Source organism: Primulina tabacum, chromosome 4, assembly GCF_025594145.1.
Source record: "Primulina tabacum isolate GXHZ01 chromosome 4, ASM2559414v2, whole genome shotgun sequence".
NCBI lineage: Eukaryota > Viridiplantae > Streptophyta > Magnoliopsida > Lamiales > Gesneriaceae > Primulina > Primulina tabacum.
Genome location: NC_134553.1, coordinates 47929030 through 47955356, shown reverse-complemented (window position 1 = coordinate 47955356; position 26327 = coordinate 47929030). Strand labels below are relative to the sequence as shown.

The following is a 26327-nucleotide window of genomic DNA, read 5'->3' as shown; positions in this document are numbered from 1 at the left end:
TTCGATAGTCGTAATTAATGTTTCACTCTTTATTAAAACTTAAATTATTGTAAAAATAATATTAATGAAAATTAGAGATACAGAAACAACAAATCACACAGCCTAGCTAGCTGCTTAAGAATATTTGCAGATTTAAGCAAATTTCGGCCAAAAGCTGCGGCAGTTGAATTTCGAGCTACCTACAAGTTCAAAAATAGGCTCCATGTAAATGAACAAATATATGCACTCTAATTGGCAGGTCAACTCTATGCGCGACAAGGCCTAATCCCCTAGTGCTTCTAGATATATATACGCATATATACATATATAATATTCTGAAATCTGAATAGCCTCTGTTATGTAGGTCAAGCTGGATTGTGCGATTATCCAAGATCTGGCCTTTTGTCCATATTTCAGTGCCCAATGATAAAAAGATGGCAAAAATCATGGTGAAATTTTATTCTTGAGAAAATTATATTCAATTACTGTAGAATTTCATACACGCTAGCAAGAAAACGTACCTGTGGTCACCACGTTTGAAATAAGACTAAAAAAAGCTGTCCCAAGAAACCTAGTACTTGACACCCTACAAGCTAGAAATTATTATTATTTTATTGCCTGATAAATAAATATAATTGATAACCAATTTTTTTTAAGGGCTGACTAAAGCTGAATATGGGAGAAAATAAAATGGGTGTCGATGATATAATTCGAAACTCTTTTCAATGTTTGAAAATTCCCTCTATAGCATTATGACGTGTAATTATGTGCAAGTATTTTCTATTTTGGTTTCTATGTTACAAATTTCAGTTTTAGTTAGATTTTTTTTTTGTGATTTTGGTATATTTTGATGTGATTGTTGCACCATATATCAAATGGTATATAGTACAGAAATATTTTGGCAAAGAAAACCAGCGAAAAATATAGTGAAGAAAAACAGTAGAGAAAGACTTAAAATAAAGCAAATCGAGGCTTGCATGAAATACAGTGTCCTTAAAACAGATTCGTCCCCTCCGGTATGTGCTTCGAAGATGTACTTGGACGTCTGTTTCCCAGGATACAACGAAATAACTAGCAATAACCTAGCACGAGGCACCACTACAGCGAACTGAAAACGTACATTTACTTTATCACCGAGATTTAACGGATGCCAAATGGAAATATAACAATATGAAATGCAAGAAAGTGCTTGAAAGATATTAGATTTTCATATATTTGAAATGAGTAATTGAGCTCACTATTTATAAGCCCCAAAATGCACACCAAGAGTCATGCAAGATTAATTAACTCAATTAATCTTCCTATTAACTCAAGATTATTATTAAGAGCCAAAACTCTTCAACTAACTCAAGAATGTGGAGAGCCAAAAGACACTCACACATTCATGAGACATAATTTTTATTCAAACTCTAAATTTGATTAAATTTCCAACAATACTGATGTGACGTTAATTAGACGGTGAAGTGGTACTTCAAGTGAAAAACGACTGAACTTGTCGAAATATATACGACAAAAATTGCAATTTTTTATCAATAAAATTTATTTTCAAAAAAGGACTGAAATTTTATTTGACCATTTGACATCTAAATCTCTTGGATTTTCGGTATCAAGCTGAATATATATCTTCGCAACCGTGGAGCAGCACCTGACTGATGCTATTTCAAGTTATTAATTCCTTTTCTTCAATATTTCTTTTTCATTCAAATGATGGTACTATAGTAAAGATTTACATATCTTAAACTTCCATTCCTCATTTTGAACAACATAATCCCAATGTCAAAAGAAAACAAAAAGATTCTACCAAAAAACAAGTCTCACTGTTACACTACAAGAGAACCACAGAGCACTACGCGTTGTAGTCTCTCTCACACAAGCCGAAATCCCGAGATTTTCATTGGTCAAGGGTTTATTATATTATATATTTGAGTGGAGCGTGCATTTATTTAGGCCAGTGAAACTACACGAAAAAAGGTTGCAGCAGTATCCATTTAAACTGCGAAATCTGAAAGAGGGCTGCAGCAAAAGTCGATCACCCTATATCTTTTAGGGTCTGCTCAGTCGTCGAAATTTGGCGATTTTGGAGATGTTTAAAGCTGCATGATGCGTACCTGTTAATATATATTATAATCATGATAAAGTTTTGTTTGTGAGTAAATAACAAACAATGCTTCGATCGAGTATGTTTGTAGATTGCTTTCATCTGTGTTCTGATAATTACAACTCGGTCACAAACAAAGTATTGCTACCATATCTAATTTTGGCAGGGTGGATTCTAAAATATATATGAGATAATCCATTTTATCTATTAACATAAAACTAAAAAATAAATATGACTGTTACGCACATTTTTTTTATAGCTCACACACGTATGAATAAATTTGGATGTTTTTTTAAAATAAATTTTAGTCATTTTTTCTTATATGGTGCATTATAACATTGACATGACGTCGCACTCTCTCATGGAAAATGGACTAAACTTAATATTCAAAAATAAAATTGAAGTTTAATTAACAAGTAAATATCAAAATCGTAAAAAAAAAAAAATTATCATATATGAGAGAAATTTTTAACGATAATTTGTAAAATACTTCGTTGCCAATTTTTTATCAAGGAATTATGAAGTGTGTAATTATTGATGGAAATGAATTAATTTTAAAAAGTAACTACGGAAAATGACATGACAATGTTTTTCTTTAGATTCATAAAGAGCTGATTATTTATTAAAAATTATCTGATGAGGAAAAAGAAAATGTAAACCCTGTCAAACCTACGGATTAAATTTTTTATCGTACGATATCACGAATTTTTATCTGTGAAATGAATTAAAAAATAATATTTTTTTATAAATAACCTAAATAAAATATATATCTGGTAAAATACCAATGATAACTCCCTCTCACACGAGTTTTCGCGGGCCTTGTATATCCAAACGTTACTTCATCTACGGCTTCTTCTCTCCTCTCCCTCTCCCTCTCCACAACCACACCGCTGCTTCAGCTTTCCTCTTCTCATTTCAAGGTACTGTGTATATCTCCATCTACTCTCCCATTCACATATCATGTATTCTCAAAGAAATCCAGTTTCACTTGTTTTTTAGAATTACGGATTTAATTTTCTTTTTTTGTCAATCAACAGGGCAATATACGAACTTTAAAGGAGAACCCACTTGCATTTCCTTCCATAAAACTCTCCCACCCTAAACAAAGACAGAGGCAACCACTTGTCTTTCTGAATTCATCTGCTTCAGGAATCCAATAGACTGTAGTAGGCGGCCAGAATGTGCAGTTTCGTCTTAATAACTTGGGCCCGCAACCCGGGTCGCGGAAGAAATCGAAGAGAAAGGGGAGAGGGCATTCGGCTGGACAGGGAGGCAGTTGCGGATTTGGAATGAGAAGTCAGAAGTCTAGGTCTGGTCCTGGGGTTCGAAAGGGGTTCGAAGGTGGACAGATGCCGTTGTACCGGAGGATTCCGAAGTTGAGAGGGATTGCTGGAGGTATAGTTTTGGTGTAAAGATTGAAAATTTCCACGAGTTAGTTCGTTTTCTGTATGTATTTGTGGCTAATTTAGCTTATACACAGATGTGTGGAACTGTTTGTGGTGTAAGTAATGGTGATTTTGGATAATGCTGATGATTTTTCCCTGGGGGATGTTTGGTATGGGGTAACCGCTGTATAAGTGTTCTATGATGTAGTTGATTTAGTTTATGTTAGCTGTTAAAGGGTATTAGTATCACTACGATAATCCAACAGAGTTTTCAAAGTCGCTAGCTATATAAACATCCTTGCATCAAGCAATTTCATTATGCCTGCTTCACTATATTCATATCTAATTATCATGGGTCTTTATGGATTAGAATTACTTTCCTTCCGTTTTTTTCTCAAAAGAATAGGATGGTGGACTGTTAAAAGCTCAATGCCTGAAAATTTGATCTTAAAATGTGTTACATTTTGAATAGGGTATCGTGGTTATTCAAAGTTAAGTGTCATGTTTAATTTCACGGGGAAAGTCAGTGGAAATATTGATTAAGAACAAGCAGACAGAATGGGATTTTGGTGCAACCTTTTGATATCCATTTAATAAATTAGTTTAGACTCTTGATATAGGTGCACTTGTTTAGTTTGCAGATAATTATGCTTCCACTCCCACTTGTGCATAAGTCAAAGGGATTGGCATTTGTTAGACCATGCTGCTCGATTCTAGAAATTTCGAAAAGATTTTATGTCAATCTGTTTATTTTGCTTAGCATCAATTTTAATTCCCAAATTCATTATACTCTTCTAGTCTTCAGCAAAAACTATTTAATTGTAATCACGGGAATACTGAAGTTTTTTCCCTTGTAAAATTGGCCAGCCATTAGATCTGTCCATGATTTTGCAGAACAATGAGGGGATGAAAATCCAAATCTGTTATTGATTTGGTGAATCTTTGAATTAAAACTGAAATTATACTTGAATTGGTGAAAATGACATTTCAAAAAATTGAATCGGTCTAATGAGATGATTAAAAACGAAAATTGTATTTGCATGGTTTAGTATGAGGTTTTCTGGTTGCTTTGCACTCAATTTCTCTATTCTAAAGAGGTGGATTTGGAAATGATGTGGTTTGATATGTCATGAATCGTAGGGATTGCGAGATTGTAACGGAGTAGCATGCATCAATCACATGGTAATGAGGTAAAAGGCAAGATCATGACAACTTAATGACAGGTGTAGTGATAGGTTATTGAGTATGAGAAGTTACGATGATGATAAGATTATCTCAGTTCAGTTGATTTGTGCAAAGAAAAAAGAAAGTGTTGTTCATTAAGTGTGAGTCTCGGAGCCTTTAAAAGTGACTGTTCTAATGTTCAAAGTATTGAATGATGGACAATTAAAATATGAAAAATGGCATATGACTTTTAACAGATATAAAGAGGAATCATAATTGGAATGAAGAGAATAAATATCAAGAAACATTCAGTCATTTATGCATAAGTAATAGAATTTATCTTCTGTAACATCAGCTGCAGAGAGTGAGTCAGACTAACCTCGAGTAGGTTTAATTCATGCTTTGTTGATATGTATATTTTTTCCCATAAGGTATGCATGCTGGACTCCTGAAGTATGTGCCCGTCAACTTGAAATATATCGCTGATGCGGGGAGAAGTGGTTTCCCTGGAGTCATTGAAGACAAAGGGTCTGATCAACCCATCGGGAAGGGAAAGGAGACTTCCTCTGAAGGCAATGATTAGAAGACTAGACTTTGGTATATTTTCATATATTAGTCATGCTGAGTTATAATTAGTTATTACCTTAATTACTTACACTTTTGGGAGGGCATGTTTAGCACCCGAATAGAATAGAAGTGAATATGAGCTTTCTGTTCCTTAGAATTTTTTGGTACATTCTTTGTTAAACATTCTCCAGTTCACTAACTTAAATCATGTGCTGCAGAGATGATGGCCGGCTGTATGTCAGGCCATAATATCCGGCCTAAATATGGCCGGTCATCATATCTGCGACACATGACTTGTGTTAGTGAACTGGAGAATGTTTAACAGATAATGTACAAAACAGAACCCACAGGTTAGACACTAGCTTTCATATGTATCCAGATTGAATCTGATTATGACACCAGTTAAGAGAGGTAGCGCGTCTCCTTCACTGCCATGTAATGGTTTGTCTCAAAAACAAATAATCTTTTCCTTATCATTAATTTCTTTTCTTCTTGTTTGTGTTCCTACCTTAGGAGGAAGTACTGAAATCAAATAGAAGATGGGTGGTTGCATAGAAATTTAACAAATTCCATCTCATCGAATACCAATTCCAAGTTCTTTCTTTTTCCGCCATTTTTTATTGGAGGCTGTTAGTTTAATTTGTTTTTCTGGGACTGAAGTGAAGGTTTCACATGATGGACATTATAAGACCAGATTTATTCATAGTTTTAAGGTGTAAAATTTTTGTTGTGCTTACTTCCATGAGTTTGATCTTTTGAGTGAATGCTTATTTTTGGAGTCTGTGTTGCCTAATGTAAATGGCCATTCGCGTGTTTCCTTTGAATGTTACTTCTAGGAATATATTCCTCAGTTTCTAACATACATCCGAGGATATATTAAATTATAAAATTAGTATTTGGCCACCTTCTAAAATTTGGCTGGTTTAAATACTAATTACCATGTAGTTCATGTAACCATACCTGATTATCCCAAATTTGTCATTTTTCTTTAGTTTTCCATTTTTTAGCTAGGGCAGGGGTGTACCGAGGATTATTTTTAATTTGTTCTTTTTCTTATGCAGAAATTTGTGTCTTGAAGCAAATCTTTTCCAAATTCCACCATGCCCCAATTATCCGTATTAGTCATTCAAAACATTGGTTTAAGTTGTCTGTATTTTGTTGGTCATCAATTATGTTCGACACGAGCATTCGAAAAGCCCTTTCATGATACTCTCTCTTTCTTTCAGATTTTAGGCGATGGAGAACTGACTGTGAAACTCGATTTCAAGGCTCGTGCCTTCTCAGAATCAGCAAAAGAGAAGCTTGAGGCTGCAGGTTGCTCCCTAACCATAATCCCAGGCCGGAAGAAATGGGTCAAGCCATCAGTGGCTAAGAACATTGCACGAGCCGAATAATATTTTGCCAAGAAAAGAGCAGCAGCCGATAACCCTTCTTAACCTTGATCATTTACGTCAAGTCCAATGCCGGTTTATGAAACGTTAAAATGAGCTGTAGTTCTATTGTTTCACAGAATATCTTGTTTAAGTATTTTTTGTTGAATCTGTCGAAGTGGAAGTGGTTCAACCAGGTTCTGATTTGAAGATGAATGTGCGTAGCCGTACCGAGTTCAAGATCTATTAATTTTGTGCATAAATTTTCTTTCTTTGTGGAAAATATTGAAAAGGGTAAAAAAAGAATGGAAAATTACTCACTGTTTGCATGAAATCAATTTCAAGAACCCGACGCTGCTTCTCATCATCCACTACCTACGGCAAAGAATTTTCTTTAGTCGCCCAAAGAAATGGAAACTTTTCCTCCCTTTAGGATTAAGACAAGAAAGCGACTTGACATCTTGGGTAGATTCGAATTTTAAGACTTCTTTTTATCTTCTTAGATGGAATTTCAAAAAGAAAAATGATTTCTCAGTTTACTTTTCCTACATGCCGCTCCAATGGAGCCAACACCCTATGTCCACAAAATATTCCTTCTTGTGAATATGATTTATTTTTCATTGATTTCCAGTGGGATGAGCAAATGTTGGTTTCCGTGGAAGTGGGACTTTTTTCTTACATGAGACTTGGGTTTTCCGTATTGACTAGGTTAGAGTTAGTTGTGAGTGATTTATGTAGCTATAATGGCTTTGGGTAGGTTTCTCGTGATACGGTCTCACGAATCTTTATCTGTGAGACGGGTCAACCTACCCGCAATAAAAAGTAATATTCTTAGCATAAAAATTAATATTTTTTTCATGGATAACCTAAATAAGAGATCTGTCTCACAAAATACGACCTGTGAAACCGTCTCACACAAGTTTTTGTCAATAGCCTTACAAATTTTTTTTAAAACGCTATAAACAAGTTCTCTTCTTTTTTAAGCCATTAATAAATATGTTCACTTGCTCTTTTATGCTCATCCGGCTTTGTGCTTTTCTATATACCCGCACAAGGCAATAAAGTGCCTAATAAAAAAAATTTCTTGAATCAGTTTTACATAGTTGACGCCTAACAAGATGTAGGCGATTTTTTCTATTCTGCTTAAATGTATCTCAATTAAAGAAGTTAAAATCCCGATTCTTACACGCTAATTTCGAAAGGAGACAAACGGGCTTGACACGCACAAAGAGAATATCTCACCATGTGTGGGATATCATATCCCCGGATCTTGTTGGTATCATGCGTTACGCGAGTCAAATGAGTTGGCTATTGCGATACTTTGATTTAGCAGAATTTTATGTTGCGTGTTAATTATCATAGGTAGTACATAAGACATGAGAAAACCAAAAGGAAAGCAAGTCATTTAAATTAAACCCAAATTTAATCATAAAGGCTGGACACCCCAGGTTACCAATATCTGTTCTCTAGAGTTTACTATGGATTTAAGGGCTTGTATCACTTATGAATCGAAGATGGTTGTTAAAAAATATATATCATTTAATTTGTAATCTTGTGATATGTTAATTGATTTAAATCAAATTAATAAACAGTATTTTGGAAACAGAATTGAGAGTTGATTGGTTTTACTAATTATCGATTTTCCATGGGCAAAGCATCACTCAAGCTGTATGCTTGATGATAATGCTAAAATCGATGATGCTAACTGGCAGGTCAGATCCTCGCTTGGAGAGCTTGGATCAGGCCTTGGAACGCTGGCTGGGAAGTCGGCACGTCACTCGAGGAGTCGGATTGGGCTCTCGAAATCTGGCAACACGAGCAAGAACGTTAGAAGGGGGCCGGAAGGTTGTTCCGGCGTAGCCCCTCCGACGCTCAAGTCGGATAATAGAAAATTTGAGAGAGTACTGTGTGTGCTGAGAGAATGTGAATATATAAATGAATAAACAGTGAACGAAACCTGGTATTTATAGGAGAACGATAGAGTTTTGATTTGGTAGGTTTAGATCCTCAGAATCTTGAAAGATTTGGGTATATCTTGTGCCAGATTTGGTTAGATCTTTAATGGGCTTTACCTTTCTGGGCTTTGATCTATGTGGGCTACGCGCTTAATGTCTGAATAAGAGCTCTCGTAGGTATGAGCCCGTCTGTCGCCAGGTACTTACGGGAGCTCGGCCGAGAAGTCTTCAATCATCCCGATATCACCGTCTTGGAGGTCGGCTCGGCTTCATGTTGGGAGGTCGGCTTATGCAATCGACGGGGCTGGTGATATGGGAGGTCGGCTGGGATGACCTCCCAGATGACCTCCGAAGGCCGGGTCCTCAACTAGGTGGGCTACCGAGAGCGGGCTGAGCCCATCCTCAATCCGGGGGTATCACGAGTCCCTCCCTCAAGTCGAGCTGACGTTGAAGACCAAAAGCTCGTGGTTGTATGAGCTCTCAATGGCCCATGACTACTGAGCTCAATGCCCTTGAACCGTGCTGAGATTAATATGCCCAAGTGATTGGATGAGCTGACGTTGCAGACCAGAGTCTCGTGGTTGCGTGAGCTCTCGATGGCCCTCGGCTATACTGAGCCTCGAAGCTTATTGCTGCGCTGATCTTATGTGACAAAGTGCTGGTATGTCCTGGTGTGATGGGTAACAACCTTTAATCGAGCTTCCTAGATGTTCTGAGCTTATATGACCAAGCTAATGTACGTCCAGAAGAATGAAATCCTTCAGCTGAGCTTAGGAGTTTTTAATGATACTGATCTGTGGTGAGGAGGTCCAGGTGCTTCCCGATCTTAGAGGCTCATCCGTGCTGATCTGGAATGACCAAGTTATAGGGTGTTCTGACCCTAAAAGCGAGTTTTTCAGCTGAGCAAAGTTTTTGATTGTCCTGAACTGGAAGACGAAGTTCTTAGCCGAGCTGAATGAATAAGCAAAGTACACGAGCTGGCACTCAAAAGTCCCTAACCATGCTGACTAAGTCGTCCTTACCCATGCTGAACTGATAAGGAGCTGAGGTTCGCAGCTTCTAGTCCTGCAGGTTCCCGAGCTAAAAATGAAACGTCGCTGTCACCTGTCAGTTCAACGGCTAGTTTCACGCATCCCGAGATGATCCTAGCCGTCCACCTCATCTGGATTCAACGGTCCGATTTCCTCATGGTCCCTCTATAAATACCCCCAACCCTTATCTCTTTATTTTCCACGCTTTCACCTCGGCTCCGACCTTCCAGAAAAAAGAATTCCCTTTCAACTCCTCATTCCCGGTTCCCCGATCTCCCGTAGGTATTTTATTATGACCTCCCCAATTATTTCTTCCCCGCTGAACTCCGAGGAGATTTTCCGAGAGGTGGATTAGTATGATGCCCTCACGGAGATCGCCTCGGGGTCTGGTGAGTGTCCCGCGACTGAGGGGGACAGCTCCCGCCTTGCTACTGGTGATGACGGCGCGGTCCGGAACCAGCTTAGTCTTAATCATCCCGAGGAGCTGATTAGGACGTCGGATCCTTGGTTCGAGCTCCATCCTTCGTGGTTGGATGAATCGGACGAGGTTCGCATCTGAGTTTTCTCCCACGCCCCCTCAGATTACAAGTTCATCTTCCCTCACTCTGAAGAGAGAGCTAACAACCCCCCTCCTGGCTATTATACCTTCTATCAAGATCAGCTAGAGGGTGGCCTTCGATTCCCTCTCCCCCCTTTCTTTCAGCAGCTTAGTCAATTTTACCAGATCCACCTTGGCCAATTCACACCAAATGCTTTTCGTACCTTGTGTAATTTTGTTGTCCTCTTCAAAGCCTTAGATTTCGAGGTAGACCCCCTGACCTTTTCCCACTTCTACCTCCCCAAGAGGTTAGAAGAGTTTCCCTTATATTTCTCAGCTCGGCCGAACTGCCAGTTCTTTGAAGGGGCCCCAAGCTCAAATAAATATTGGAAACATCACTTCTTTTTCGTTCAACCTTCCGACCTGTGGGACATCTGCTCCCAGTGGAGAGCGACTCTCCCTGAGCTCCCTTGTCCCCCTTCGGGTTTCCGCAAGAGTCTCACTTTTCTTGGGCCCTTCGGGGCTATTAGAGGTCGACGTTTCCTAACCCCAACCCTTCTAGCCGAGGACCTCTTGCGCTATTACAGGCTCAGCTCGGCCAAAGTCTCTCCCAAGGGTCAAGAGGGTATGGATCTCGGCTCGGCCCCTTTGCAAGTCGCTACTTTGGTTTTTGTTTTGTGTGTTCCCTTCACCTCCCACTTTCTTTTCTGATCTGACCTTAATTTTTCCTTGTCTCAGCTAGCAGAGTCATGAATGCCCTGATCCAAAAGGTTGCGGCTCGGAAGCAACAGCAGAAGGCCAGCTTGGAAGCTGCGAAAGGTAAGGCCGTGGCTGCTGAGGTCAGTGCTGAAGAGGTCACCGTTGTGACGGTGACTGAGGCTTTGGAGGCACCTCGGAACACGCCTTCCCGGAAGCGTCGAGCCCCCAGTACCCCTGGTCCGGTAGGCCAGTCCAGCAGCAGTGGGGATTTCAGGCCTCCCCCAACTGAGGCTGTGCCCCTGCGTCAGTTCAAGCCGGACCCTCGCTCAAAGGTCCTCCGCTGCCGATCCAACCTCTACAATATGTACCGGGATGACCTTCGGATAATAGGGACAGGGCCCACCCCCCTGGCGGGAGCTGTGCTTCGGGATGTCGTCTCTGAAGCCGATGCGGCCTTCCTCCAGGAGCTTAACTGGTCTGAGCTCATATCGAGGTCCACCACGGCCAGTGCTGAGGTAACGTTTTTCAAATAATCTCCTTGCATCTACTCTGAATTTCACTGAGCTCTTCTTTTACAGTGCGCCCTGCTGAACGCCGAGGTAGCTTTCCGGGCCACCAATTTTCGCAAGCAGGCCTCCAAGGATACCAGGGCCTTCGAAGCCCATTCGGCTGAGCTGGATAAAAAGGTAGCCGACCTCACGGAGGCCTTTGAGAGGGAGAAGGCCAACTCGAAGAGGCGGGATGATGAGATGCGCCAGGGCTTTGCAGCTGAGGCCTTGAAGTTAAAAAACGAGCTTCGAGTGGCAGAGGTCCGACTCAAGGCGTGCCAGGAGGAGGTCAAAGCTTCCCAAGAGGCGGCCCCGGCTGCTCAAGCTGACCTGGAGAAGGGCTCTGAGGTGTTCAAGGAGGACTTCCTGAAGTCGGAGGAGTTTGCTCTTACTGTGGCTGAGAAGGCCCTTGGCTTCATATATGTGGGCTTCGACGGTGCTGTGGCCCAGTTCAAGGAAGCCGGCTACCCTCCGGAGGGATCCTCGACCGATTTTCTCGATGCCCAGAAGGTGGTGGCTAACCACCCCCCCCCCCCCCCCCCCCCCCCCCGAAGCTCCAGAAACCTGATTACCTTAGCTCCTCGACTCAGCTCATTCGTTTCGTTTTCCTTTCCTTTTGCTTGTATTTAACCTTTAAATGAAAATTTTATTTCCTCATTCTGTCCCGCACGAGGTCAGCGAAAGACAAAGGGAACCGTGGCTTGGTGAGGTCGTTCTGAGTGGGGTAGGTCGGGCTCTTGAAGCTCGGCCCATTACAAAATAATTAACAAAATACTTAATTCGGTAAGCTAGATCATTGAAAGAGGTCGGCTGGGTTCACGGGAGCTCGGCCAACCACTTAACAATATAATAATTTGGTAAGTTAACGCCGCGATGAGCTCGGTTCGGCCATGGGAGCTCGGCCAGCCACTTGACAATATAATAATTTGGTAAGTTAACGCGGCGATGAGCTCGGCTCGGCCATCGGAGCTCGGCCAACCACTTAACAATAATAATTTGGTAAATTAACGTCGCAATGAGCTCGGCTCGGCCATATGAGCTCGGCCAGCCACTTAACAAGAATAATTTGGCAAGTTAACGCCGTGATGAGCTCGGCTCGATCATGGGAGCTCGACCGCAATGAAAATAGTCCTGCCGAGCTGAGGTAGGTATAAACCAAGGTGAGATGAGCTCTGGGGCTCCTGAACTGACTGAGGGTGAAAACCCTTTCAAACTTGGCGTAACCAAGATGAGGTGAGCTCTGGGATCCTGAACTGAGATCGGGTGAAAACCCTTGTAAACTTGGCGTAACCAAGATGAGGTGAGCTCTGGGCTCCTGAACTGAGATCGGGTGAAAACCTTTGTAAACTTGGCGTAACCAAGATGAGATGAGCTCTGGGCTCCTGAACTGACTGAGGGTGAAAATCCTTGTAAACTTGGCGTAACCAAGATGAGATGAGCTCTGGGCTCCTGAACTGACTGGGTGAAAACCCTTTCAAACTTGGCGTAACCAAGATGGGGTGAGCTCTGGGCTCCTGAATTGACTGAGGGTGAAAACCCTTTTAAACTTGGCGTAACCAAGATGAGATGAGCTCTAGGCTCCTGAACTGACTGAGGGTGAAAACCCTTGTAAACTTGGCTTAACAAAGATGAAATGAGCTCTGGGCTCCTGAACTGACTGGGTGAAAACCCTTTCAAACTTGGCGTAACCAAGATGAGGTGAGCTCTGGGCTCCTGAACTGACTGAGGGTGAAAACCCCTTTTAAACTTGGCGTAACCAAGATGAGGTGAGCTCTGGGCTCCTGAAATGACTGATAAGTGCAATTTATTGTACTTTTATTACTTGTTTTTAACTTGAAATTCTGTGATTCTTGTGCAGGTTTTATGTGATTTGTTATTGTTTTTGTTTTTATAGTTTGGAAGCTTAGAATGAGAGTGTGGAGTATTAAAGTGTTGAATTGGAAAGTGCCAAAGATAAGAAAAATACAGCAGCTGCACCGCACCCGCGGTATATGTAGCACCACACCCGCGGTAAGACAGTGCACCCGCGCTAAAAGGAGTATCGCACCTGCGTTTGCACACCAGAAGCAACACCGCACCCGCGGTAGGTTCTGCACCGCACCCGCGGTCCCTGCACGACAGAATCCGAAAAATCTGTAACTTGGTGTGCTGCGCATGGAAGTCCAAGATAATGGTGTGCTGCGGATTGAGGCTTGTCGAGGACTATAAAATACATCATTTTCTTACCATCTAGGGTATGGAGGAGCCAAGGAAAGAGGGAAGGCTGCTGCTAGATGATTGAAAACTCAAGTTCATCTAGTTCTTGAGAAATTTTTTGCACAAATCCGGGGACGGAATCAACACTTCAAACTCTTGTTCTAAGTTCTTCTTTCTTTTATTTTTCATTTGATATGTCTTGTTTTTTTAGAACCATGTTTTGTTGTTTTACTTGTGTTATTATGAACTAATTTTTATTTCTAGAGGAATGATGGAACAAAACTAGAAACCATGTGTTGGAATCTATGAACTAAGCTATTTAAGTTCTTCATCTTGTTCTTTTGTATTATTTCAATCTTAATGCTTTCAATTTATTGGCCATAATTTGAATGATTTATATGTTTACAATTTATCACTCGGAAGAGGAAATTATAAACAAGAAAAAGAAAAAATGATTTATATGTTTACAATTTATCACTCGGAAGAGGAAATTATAAACAAGAAAAAGAAAAAAATACATCAATGGTATTTACAGAGTTTGGGAGGGCCTATAATGCTATTGAAGCTTATAGAGAATCTAGTGCTTGATGTGTTATTTATTTGTAGATTATTGATGGGAACATTGCAATCAAATTTTAGATAACTAAAATCTACTAACACTCGGGAGAGGGAGTATGTAATTATATGATTCTTGGCTATTGAATAAGAAGGAGTTTTACAAAATAGCTACAAGAAATTACACATGGTGGATAGTTGAGTGAAATCGGACCTCTAGATCTTTTATTCCATTGTTATTTGCTAAAAAGTTTGGTGTTATATTTTATTTAATCCATTTTCAATATAGCTATTCTTGTAAACAAATCTTTTAATTGATTTTTCTAAATAAAGTCTAGACTATTTTAATTACAAGTACTAATATACAGTTATATACACATTCCTCGTGGGATCGACACTTGTACTCAAAAATACATTTTACTATAACTTGTGCGTTTGCGAGCAATCAAGAAAATACGCAACAATGACTGAGGGTGAAAACCCTTGTAAACTTGGCGTAACCAAGATGAGATGAGCTCTGGGCTCCTGAACTGACTGGGTGAAAACCCTTTCAAACTTGACGTAACCAAGATGAGGTGAGCTCTGGGCTCCTGAACTGACTAAGGGTGAAAACCCCTTTTAAACTTAGTGTAACCAAGATGAGGTGAGCTCCGGGCTCCTGAACTGACTGAGGGTGAAAACCCTTTCAAACTTGGCGTAACCAAGATGAGGTGAGCTCTGGGCTCCTGGACTGACTGAGGGTGAAAACCCTTATCTGCAATAATCTTTAACAAAAATGCATAGTTTTATTAATAGATCTGAATAAAGTATTGAAACATGACGTCCTTCCAACAAAAGTAACTGACAAAATAACAGAAACTAAAGCTCTAACAATATCTAAGCATAATATTTGCGGAGGTGAAAAGCATTCCAAGGCCTCTTCAATTTCTTCCCCGCCAGGTCTTCTAAGTAATAGGCACCCGAGCTGAGCTTCTCTACCACCTTGAACGGGCCTTCCCATCTTGGATCTAGCTTTCCTACCTCCGCCTCTTGAATCTTCTTCCAAACCAGATCTCCAACCTGGAAGCTCCTCTGGATGACCTTCTTATTGTAGGATTGGGCTATGTGTCTCTTGTAGGCTTCCATCCTTATGGCCGCGACTTCCCTCTTTTCTTCCATGAAATCTAGGTCCGCAGCTCGCTTCTCATTGTTTTGCTCATCATAGAATATTACTCGTGAGGTTTCTTCGCCGATCTCTGCTGGGAGCACCGCCTCATTCCCATAAACTAGGCTGAAAGGTGTCTCCCCGGTGCCAATCTTTGGAGTAGTCCCGTATGACCAAAGCACACTGGGGAGTTCCTCCACCCATTTTCCTTTTGCATTCCCCAGTCGGGTTTTAAGGCTTTGCACTAAGGACCTGTTGGTGACTTCCACTTGGCCATTGCACTGAGGATAAGCCATGGAGGTAAAATGCTGTTGAATTTTCATCTCCTTACACCAGGCTTGGATCTGGTTTCCTTGAAACTGTCTTCCATTGTCAGATATCAACTTTGTCGGGACCCCAAACCTGCAAACAATGTTCTTCAAGAGAAATTTGAGGACCTCACTCTCAGTGATCTTAGCCAACGCCTCAGCCTCCACCCACTTTGAAAAATAATCGATGGCGACCAGCAAGAACTTCTTCTGAGCTGGGGCTATGGGAAAAGGTCCCATAATATCAATTCCCCATTGGTCAAACGGGCAAGCCGCTACAATACTCTTCATTAGCGCGGCTAGTTGATGTTGGAGCTTAGCATGACGTTGGCAACTGTTGCATGAGTTGACGACGGCTAGGGCGTCTTTTAGCATAGTTGGCCAGAAATAACCGGCCAGAAGTGCCTTCCGTGCCAAGAAATAAGGTCCCAAGTGATTTTCGCAACAGCCTTCATGAATCTCCCTCAGCATGTAGTTGGTTTGTTTGGGGCCTAAGCACTTGAGCAGAGGTTGAGAGAATGATCTCTTGTAGAGAACTCCATCGACAAGTATAAACCAAAGGCTCCTCCATTTCATCTTATATGCCTTTTTCGGATTTCTTGGCAGCTCCCCATATTTCATGTATCCCAATAATTCAGCACGCCAGTCATTGTCTTCGGGTTCAGGAGATGGGGAGTCGAGTGAAGGACTTAGTTCCACTTGGACTACCACATATCTCGTCTTCGAGCTGTGAAGCGAGCTTGCCATTTTAACAAGGGAGTCAGCTCCCTCATTTTCTTCCCTCGGGATTTGGTTGAAAACAAGTTCCGTGAAGAGTTCTTTAGCTGCTTCCACCGCTTTTGCGTATTCCACCAGTCTTTCATTCTTGACATCGTAAGATCCATTCATTTGATGGGCCACCAACTGAGAATCGGAAAAGATGTGAAACCAAGCGGCCCCAACCTGCCGAGCTGCCCTTAGACCTGCTAAGAATGCTTCATATTCTGCCTCATTGTTAGATGCCCTGAAGTCTAGCCGCACAGCCAACTCTAGTTCATCCCTTTTCGGAGAGATCAATAATACTCCAACTCCGCTGCCTTCATTGGTGGATGAGCCATCCACATAGACTTTCCAAAGGTCTTCTACCTCGACATGCAAAGTCTCAGCCAGGAAATCGGCCAAGGCCTGCGCTTTGATTGCGGTCCGAGGTCCATATTGAATGTCATATTCTCCCAATTCAGTGGTCCATTTCACCAACCTTCCGGAGATATCAGCATGCATCATTATTTTCCCGAGAGGGCTATTAGTGAGGACGTTAATGGGGTGAGAGAGGAAGTATGGCCTCAGTCTTCGAGCTGTCATGACCAAAGCTAGAGCTAGTTTCTCTACCACAGTATATCTGAGCTCTGCTCCTTTGAGTGCGTGGGAGATGTAATATACGGGACTTTGTTCGGTGCCTCTCTGCTTGATCAAGACTGAGCTGACGGCCATTTCAGTGGCCGAGAGATAAACATATAATGGTTCTCCCGGGGCCGGCTTGGCCAGTATGGAAAGCTCAGCCAAATACTTCTTCAGATCATCGAATGCCTTCACGCATTCTTCATCCCACTCAAACTTCTTAGCTTTTCTGAGAACTCGGAAGAAAGGTAGACTTCGATGTGCTGCTCTTGAAATGAATCGTGATAAGGCGGCAATTCTCCCGGCCAGCTTCTGGACCTCCTGGAGATTTCCAGGAGGTGTCATAGATTGAATAGCTTTTACATTTTCAGGATTGGCCTCAATTCCTCTTTCCGTTACCATATATCCAAGGAACTTTCCACTTTTGACCCCGAAGGTGCATTTCTGCGGGTTCAGCTTCAGCCCATAGGATCTTAGAGTGGCAAAGGTCTCACGGAGGTCTTCAATAAGGGCGGCTGAGCTTTTGGACTTTATCAGAATGTCATCCACATATACCTCCACATTTCTTCCGATCTGAGCTGAGAAGACTTTGTCCATGAGCCTCTGGTAGGTGGCTCCAGCATTTTTTAACCCGAAAGACATTACCACATAACAGAATGTCCCATCGGAGGTGATGAAGCTCACTTTGTCTTGGTCTTCCTCTGCTAGGAGGATCTGATGGTATCCCTGATAAGCATCCATTAAACATAGGTACTGATGACCTGCAGTGGAGTCAACCAGTTGATCTATCCTTGGCAAGGGGCAACAATCTTTTGGGCAGGCTTTGTTAAGATCTCTGAAGTCGACACACATTCTCCACTTTCCAGAGCTTTTTGGGACCAGGACGACATTTGATAGCCATGTCGGGAAAAAGACCTCCCTTATGTGCCCTGCCCTAAGTAACTCATCCACCTGTTCCTTTATTACCTTGTTCTTCTCGGGACCAAAATGCATTTTCTTCTGTTTGATTGGCCGAGCTTCAGGAAGTATATTGAGGTGGTGTTCCATGATCCTGGGGCTGACCCCTCGGAGCTCTTGTGAGGACCACACAAATATATCAAGGTTAGCATTCAAGCAAGCCAGCAAATCATGCTTAGTTTCAAGATCAAGATCAGCCGCCACCCTGACGTTTTGTTGGACCCCTATTTCTATTGTTTCCGGCTCTTCTTCTGATGCGAGCTGAACCTCTTTTTTTGAGACCACTTTTGGTTGGGTCACAATCATCCCTACCTCGGTTCGAGACCTTTTGACTTCCACCTTTACCTCATCTACATAACAATGTCGTGAGGATTTTTTGTCTCCCCCGACGACTCCCACCTCATTCCCTGCAGGGTATTTCAGCTTTTGATGGTAAGTGGAGCTCACAGCTCGGAAGTCAGCCAGGGCAGGTCGGCCAAGTATACCATTGTAAGAAGAAGAGGCATCCACCACAGTAAAGCATGTCATTTTGGTGATGCAGTGTGGTCCCGCCCCTAAAGACAAGGGGAGCATGATTTGCCCAATGGTCTGAACCGCATGTCCTGTAAAGCCAAATAAAGGCGTAGAGATAGGATCAAACTCAAAGCCTTCCACCTTCATTTGATCAAGGGTTCTTTTGAAAAAAGAATATTAACTGAGCTTCCGGTGTCGACAAAGATTCTTGCGACGTCATAGTTGGCGACCGTAAGGGTGACCAATAAGACGTCGTTATGAGGTGCCACAATACCTTTTAAATCATCCGGCCCGAAGCTAATAATAGGGTCAGCTTTGGGAGCGAGGTCCAACCCCAGGCTCTCCAATCTTCGACCATGAGCTTTGCGAGCTCTGCCTGAGTCCCCGTCGATGGCGTCGCCCGTTATCATATGGATTATACCTCGGGTCGGGTCATTAGCTATCTGCTGGACCTGAGGCCCTTGCTGTCACGGGGGGTCATTCCGACCACCCTGGTTGGGTCGGTTCTCCGTGCGTTGTGGTCTCTGGTTCACCCCGGGAGGTCCTCGGCCTCTTCTATTATCTTGGCCCCTTATTTCCGATCGGGCTAAGAGGTTCTTCATGTGAGGGTCTCTCTGCATGATCCTTTGGACCTCCTCACCCAATCTCTGGCAATCATTCGTAAGGTGACCGTATTCTTGATGGAACTCACAGAAATTATCTGAAGGAGGTAGACGCGGCCCCCTCTCGGCTTGTTTCGGGCGCTCTAACTTTCTTCTTTCTTCGCAAATAGCCATGGCTCTTTCCAAGCTCATGGCCAATGGGGCATAGGGGAAGGGTCTAGGGCCTCGGCCTCTTTCCTCTGTTCTTTCCGTAGGTCTCTTCCTGCTCGGCTCCACTTTCTCATTTCCCTTATCCTTATCACCGGGTCGGACATCCACTCGCCTTTGCCTCTGTGCGTCCTCAAGGTTCACATATTTCTCAGCCCGGCTCAGGAGCTCATCATAACTTTGGGGGGGTTTTTTCACCAAGGAATTGAAAAATTGTCCCCCTCGGAGCCCTTGTGTGAAAGCATTAACCAAGGTTTCTGTTGCTGCAACAGGGACCTCCAAGGCTGCACTGTTGAATCGCCTAATGAAGTCCCTCAGTGAATCTGCATCTCCTTGTTTCAAATTGAACAAACCCAATGATGTTTTCAAGTATCTCTTGCTTGTAGCATACTGATTTATGAAAAGGGTGCTGAATTCCCGGAAGCTGGCAATGGAATGCGGTGGGAGCAGATCGAACCACCTCTGAGCGGGTCCTACCAGGGTGATAAGGAAGACCCGGCATTTGACCCCATCTGGGTATCGGTGGAGCAGAGCGGAATTATTAAACCTCCCCAGGTGTTCTTCAAGGTCAGTACTCCCATCATAATCCTTAACAGTTGGCTAGCGGAAGTTAACAGGGAGGTCCTCATTCAGTATTTCGGGAGAGAGTGGGCTTTCCCTGTCCAGCATGGGAGGTCGGCCTCCCATCTGTCTGCCAAGCCTTCTGAATTCCTCCCATATGCCTTCTAGATGTTCAGGAGGAGGAGGAGGAGGAGGATTAGGAAGTTGTTGCGGTGGTGGTGATGGGGTCCGATTTCGACAGAGGGCCTCATTCACAGATCTATTAATCAGCTGGGCCAATTGGTCTAGGCTAAGATCAGCCACTCCTCTCCCTTGACCCCCTCGAGGGCCTCCTTGACCTCCTTCAGGACCTCGGTCACCTCCTACATGGCCTCGACCTCCTGCAGGGCCTGTTCTTCTACCTGTTCGTCCCCACATGTCTACGTCTTATCAGTATTTTCCCACAGACGGCGCCAATTGATAATGCTAAAATCGGTGATGCTAACTGGCAGGTCAGATCCTCGCTTGGAGAACTCGGATCAGGCCTTGGAACGCTGGCTGGGAAGTTGGCACGTCACTCGGGGAGCTCGGATTGGGCTCTCGAAATCTGGCAACACGAGCAAGAACGTTAGAAGGGGGCCGGAAGGTTGTTCCGACGTAGCCCCTCCGACGCTCAAGTCAGAGAATAGAAAATTTGAGAGAGTAGTGTGTGTGCTGAGAGAATGTGAATATATGAATGAATAAACAGTGAACGAAACCTGGTATTTATAGGAGAACGATAGAGTCTTGATTTGGTAGGTTTAGATCCTCAGAATCTTGAAAGATTTGGGTATATCTTGTGGCAGATTTGGTTAGATCTTTAATGGGCTTTACCTTTCTGGGCTTTGATCTCTATGGGCTACGCGCTTAATGTCTGAATAAGAGCTCTCATAGGTATGAGCCCGCCTGCCGCCAGGTACTTGCGGGAGCTCGGCTCGGGAGCTCGGCCGAGAAGTCTTCAATCATCCCGATATCACCGTCTTGGAGGTCGGCTCAGCTTCATGTTGGGAGGTCGGCTCAGGAGGTCGGCTTCTGCAATCGACGGGGCTGGTGATATGGGAGGTCGGCTGGGATGACCTCCCAGATGTCCTCCGAAGGCCGGGTCCTCAACTAGGTGGGCTACCGAGAGTGGGCTGAGCCCATCCTCAATCCGAGGGTATCACTTAATATCACACGTCTTAGATTCAAAATGTCTCATTTTGGTGATAATAAATAATATTGAACTGTTTCAGTTCTAGTTATTATTTCCTTGTATTCGTAAATATCAAACTGGACAATTAGTCATCCAAGATACAAGTTAGACCGCAAAACTATCTATCCAAAATGTCCGACCAATTTACAGATTGAAACTCTAGCTCGTTGTTAAATCCAACCAATGAGCATATCAAATGCATACGTCAAGCTTGATTTGTCAGAACGTTACTAGACAATTCAATGTCATCCAACAAAAAAAAATTATTTGCAGAATCTTTTTCTCTCGTGAACCAAATTTTTAGAAGTCGTTTGTTATCTTATTTAGATACAAATCAAGATGCATTTATTACGACGTATTATAAAGATAAAGGAAACAATAGACAACTTGCTTTAATATCAGATCTCATTACAAGTGATTGTTGGAAATGATTTGACAGTTGAAAAACTCAAGTATAAATATGGAGACTCAATGCTGAAGAAAATTACCAAAAAGCGTTTATCAAGCTATCATTCTGATCATATGCGCTCAACATTATATGCAAAGTCTTTAGCACGCAAATCTTCTAATTTTTAGCTGGTCACATGGCACTCGCTTATATTTTTTTTATCAAATCATCTAATATTCGTTCAGTGTTACCTTACCAATTCTAGCTGCTCAAGCGAACTGTTAAAGAGTTGTGATTGTGTTTCTGTCTGGACCGATGGTTCAAAAGATTTTTTTATTGTTGTAGATACTAAATTTTTTATTTTAGGCAGTGTGATAAGCCTTATATCGAAGTAAATTTGTATAAAAATTATATAAATCGAAGTTTTTTTAAGTGAATTTCTTCCTAAGTGAAATAAAAATAGATATAGAATGAGTTTGCTTACTATATGTTCACTCTTTTATATCTGCCTACATTCATCTTTTAACTTGAATACATACATGTTCATGTAGTCTAGAAGTAAATAACGCAAGATATGACGGAAGTTCGAAAGCAACATGTTCATCTAATCTAGCAGAATAAGAAAAAAGACATAAATAGCTATCTACTATTTAGACAAGGTCAAATTGCATTTAAGTTTATTTTAAGGGTTTATAATTCACATCTTCTAAATACATATCTAATCCCAACAACACTAAGTTGGATATGCTTAAATTTCATTTAAACTCATAAATCAAAATGACACATTTCAAAATTACACAAAACAAAATCATTTAAAATTTATTCCTCAAATTTTTTTTTAAAAGTCCAAATGATTTCATAATGCATACCTAAGTAATTGTCTAATTAATTTGTTTTTTTAGGGAAAGGATTTGTCTAAAAAAAACACGTTAAACACCTTCTCTGCGCGGAAGCTTGTTATTACCATAATTATATTTTGACTGGTCAAATTTCACTCCGTAGGTTTGGCTCCTATAAAATAAAGTAAAACAAAACGTCATTATTCTAATGTTACAGCTATTATATATAATCACTTTGCTTAGTGTCTTCAAAATATAAATTAATATTTAAAAAAGACCCCTGATCTACTTTTTAATAGATAATTAATTTTCATCCCAACCACTAACGCTCCTCCCAATTTCTTTTTCTATTTTTTCAAAACTTTCTGGTAGGGGGCTAAATTTCGACTAGTCTCGTCTAAGAAGTAAGAAGAGTAGATCTCTTGTGAAACGGTCTTACGTCTCTTTATCCGTGAAACAGTTCAATTTTTCTGATACTCACGATAAAAAGTAATACTCTTAGCATAAAAAGTAATATTTTTTCATGGATAATCCAAATAAGATATATGTCTTACAAAATACGACCCGTGAGACCGTCTAACACAAACCGTTGCCATATAAGAATTATCTCTGCATGCTATAATATTAGATTTAAACTTTTCATACTAATTTCGTATAATTTATATATTACCAAAAAAAAAGTGTTGAAGATGGAAACAAAATCATGCAGTATGGAATCTCTTGTTCAATTATATTAATATTTATTTTATTAGCATAAATAATAAAATTAAAATTATTTTGTCTCTCGTTAGTCCTTGCCATGTCTTGTATAAATACAAAGGAAACGATCCGAAGTCCCTCTCCACTCTTTGCCCGAGCCTGACTATTTCTGCTCTTCTTTTTTGTTTTTCTTTTTTCTTTATCTTTTTTATTTTTTCCTCTCTTGGAATCCTCCCCTTTTGGAGGTGCTACACAATCGTGTACAGTTCTTCCAGGTAAATTTTTGATCTCATCTTTTAATTTTTGTTTCTTCGCCTTCTTGCAGCTGGGATGGAGGTGGGCTACTTCTGGAAAAACCTTTTTTCGTGTGATTTTGTAGTACTATTGCTGCGATTCTTGTATGTTGAAGTGGGCTCTGTTCGAAATGTTTTCCTGAAAATTACAAAACAAGTCTTTGATGTGAAGAAGCTTGAATCTTGTTTTTTTTTTTTTTTTTTGTGCGAATATATATATTTTCTGAGTTGAGTTCTTAGTCTGGTGACTTGTGATTGTATTAGATATGCTATGTATATGGAATTCGAAAAATGTTTGTCTTTTCAGATCTGTTAAATTTTCAGCTTAATTCTCGTTACATCTTTTAATATTTCAGCTTGGATCGTGAGATCTTTCTTGATTTGTTAACCCAAAGCGCGTCTTATTTCAGAAAGATAAAAACAAAAACAAAACTTTCGATTTTTTCTACAGATCTGTGTGTTTCTCGTCTATGACCACTGGAAAATATTTTTTAAATCTTGTATGTGCACTCTTTGTTTTGTCTGTAAGAACAAGTCAAAATATGCCCGACTCTTTTTTCCAATTTAGCCGCTTTGTCCGGATCTTAATCACTGAAAACAAAATCAAAGAAACAAATTTATAATATTCCCAGTTAATTCAGGTTGTTTGCGTCCCTCTTGTCTACGGATCTATCATATTCCTTTGTCTTGAATTTATTTTTCTAACCAAGATTTCACCTTTCTTACCATATCAGGGGTATTATTTCTTCAAGATATTTAAAAGATGAATCACTATGCAATTCAAAAAAAGGGTTTTGTTTCCTGTGAAGAGATGATAGGGATCACCACGGCCAGCGGTGGCGGAAGATCTATGGAGAAAAAAGAAACTGTTGTCTGCCCAAAACCGCGGCGGCTCGGCCTAATCCATACCACCCTTACCGACTTTTCTTCTATGAGACCTCTCCGATGGCATGTCAGGTAAATTTTGTAATATCACGTACCTTTTTCTGGTCTTTCATTTTAATTATTTTAAGCCTTCTTATTTTTTTATTTTTGTTTTCTTTGGTAACAGCCATCAGCAAGAGATTTGTGAAGTTAAAGCTGGAAATGAACTGCTTGACATCATTCTTGCAAAGGTTAGTTTTGCTATATAACCCTTATTTGGGAATGGATGGATCATTCATTTGGTATGACTTGCAATTAATAATAGTAGCTAAAAATTTGTTTCTTATTTAGAGCATTCAACTCGCCTCTGAAATTCGGTTTTTCAATCTAACAGGGTGGTTCTGGTGTTGATCAATCCGTTACCCATGTAGCCTCGTCGCCCCCATTTTTTCCCGGGTCACCGCCGAGTAGAGTATCTAACCCACTAACTCGGGACTCACGTTTCGGGGACGAAAAATTCACCCCCGTCTCACCACGTGCGATCCCAACTCCATCAGCAGAAGGGTCTGGTCTAGCCCCTTCCCCATCATCCACTCGCAAGGGTGGATGTGTTCGAGCAAATTTTGGTAACAATCCGGCCGCGAGGGTCGAGGGGTTCGACTGCCTCGACAGGGATAGGCGAAACTGCAGCATCCCGGCCCTGGCCTAGAGAGTGTACTTGTACAAAGAATCCAAGCCGATTTTCGACGAGAAAATGATTTTTGCACAATCTTGGTTGTGTGAGTAATAGGTGGATTATTGATAATTTTTGTCCAAAAAGTGTATATATAATGTTATTTCGGAGTGTCTGTAATTAAAGGAAGTCGTTGTATTAACCGATTTTACCCCCCTCTTTGTAATGGTGTAAGGGATGAGGGGGATTCTTGGTAATTTGTGTCCATTTTGGGGGGTCATTGTTGAGATTTGATTGTATAATAGAGAAATTTACATGGTATCGAGTCGTTATCTTTTGTAGCCCCATTTGCTTTGTATATATTATGGGAAAAAACATTATAATTTTATAGATAAATACAATGTATTCAATTGGTTCCAAAAGTTGCTATAATATCATGCTTTGAATGATGATGCGTGTCTCGTTTGTTTGCCATGCGAAAACAAGGAATATTATTGTGTCAGTGGGTCGATTATGATAGGTTTGGATATATAATTTGAGTATGTCTTTTATGAGATGGTGTCAACTCTATCTATATTTACAATAAAAAATAATATTCTTAGCATAAAAAGTCATATTTTTTCATGGATTATTTAAATAAGAGATCCGTCTCATAAAATATTTTTGCGTGAAACCGTCTCACAAATTTTTGCCATATAATTTTGGTTCCTTGATTTCAAATTTTTCCAATATGATTGATTTATCGTCTTCTATAAATAATAAAAATATGGTTTCATGTTCCACATAATTTGTGAGACGGATATCTTATTTGGGTCATCCATAAAAAATATATTTTTTTATGCTAAGAGTGTTATTTTTATTGTGAATATGGTTAGGATTGATCCGTCTCACAGATAAAAATTCGTGAGACCGTTTCAAAAAAAACATATTCCCTTCCTTTTATACGTATACACACAAGCATATTAAATTGCAAAGTTACAAGTTCATAATTAAAATCTAAAAGTTTATATATAAAAAAAATCTAAAAATAAAATAAAGAATTTTCCATCAAAATTAATGGTTAATTAAAAGAAAAATGACGTTTTTTTTAAATATATACTATTATATAAAAAACTGTCGACTAGAGGACATCCTCTTTTGTTTATCAAATTGCCCTTACACAAATATTTTTTTCTTGAAATTATCATTGTAATTTATTTTCAATATCACCCATCTCAAATTGAGCTATGGTCTCTCTCTAACTTCTATCAATTATTATTAAAATTAACATAAAAATACGCATTTAATAAAATTTAATTTTTTTTATATAATTATGATTATAATTTTATACACAAAGTGTGTGCATAATTTACTAATAAATAACAAAGTAAGTACACCTCTATTTTGAAATATTGTAAAGTAAAATTTTATTTTTCTTTTAAAATTTTTAATATAAAATGAATAGTAATATTTAATTTTAAAAATTAAAAAAAAATGAAAATATTGATGAACAATAAAATAACAATGATAATAATAATAAATAACATTGTATAAATTCATATAAAAAATTGCTCAACCAGACCCAACCCAAACCCGAATCAACTCGATTAACCCAATTTTGAATTTTT

The 26327-nt window shown here is 40.4% G+C and overlaps 2 protein-coding genes and 1 pseudogene across 2 annotated transcripts in view; all 3 read left to right on the top strand.

Moving 5' to 3' along the window:
- The first annotated feature begins 731 nt into the window (after positions 1-731).
- Positions 732-6897, top strand: LOC142542075 (large ribosomal subunit protein uL15c-like; annotated as a pseudogene).
- LOC142543584 (protein FLX-like 3) overlaps positions 5619-26327 on the top strand; it is a 76118-nt gene continuing 55409 nt past the window's right edge. Inside the window, exon 1 of the mRNA XM_075650934.1 lies at positions 5619-5622. The gene's annotated coding sequence lies outside the window, so the exon portion shown is untranslated. The remainder of the gene's footprint in view (positions 5623-26327) is intronic.
- LOC142543583 (uncharacterized) lies at positions 23004-25169 on the top strand. Its single transcript, XM_075650932.1, has 4 exons — positions 23004-23165; positions 23918-24140; positions 24235-24298; positions 24442-25169. Exons 2-4 carry the CDS (start codon positions 23947-23949, stop codon positions 24754-24756), a joined length of 573 nt encoding a protein of 190 aa, XP_075507047.1. The 5' UTR covers positions 23004-23165; positions 23918-23946; the 3' UTR covers positions 24757-25169.

What these genes read in the sequence shown, in the direction of transcription:
- LOC142543583 (XM_075650932.1), top strand. Translation starts at nt 23,947, where the DNA reads ATGAATCACTATGCAATTCAAAAAAAGGGTTTTGTTTCCTGTGAAGAG. An exon ending in CCTCTCCGATGGCATGTCAG is followed by an intron (nt 24,141 to 24,234) that starts GTAAATTTTGTA and finishes CTTTGGTAACAG; the next exon opens with CCATCAGCAAGAGATTTGTG. An exon ending in TTGACATCATTCTTGCAAAG is followed by an intron (nt 24,299 to 24,441) that starts GTTAGTTTTGCT and finishes TCAATCTAACAG; the next exon opens with GGTGGTTCTGGTGTTGATCA.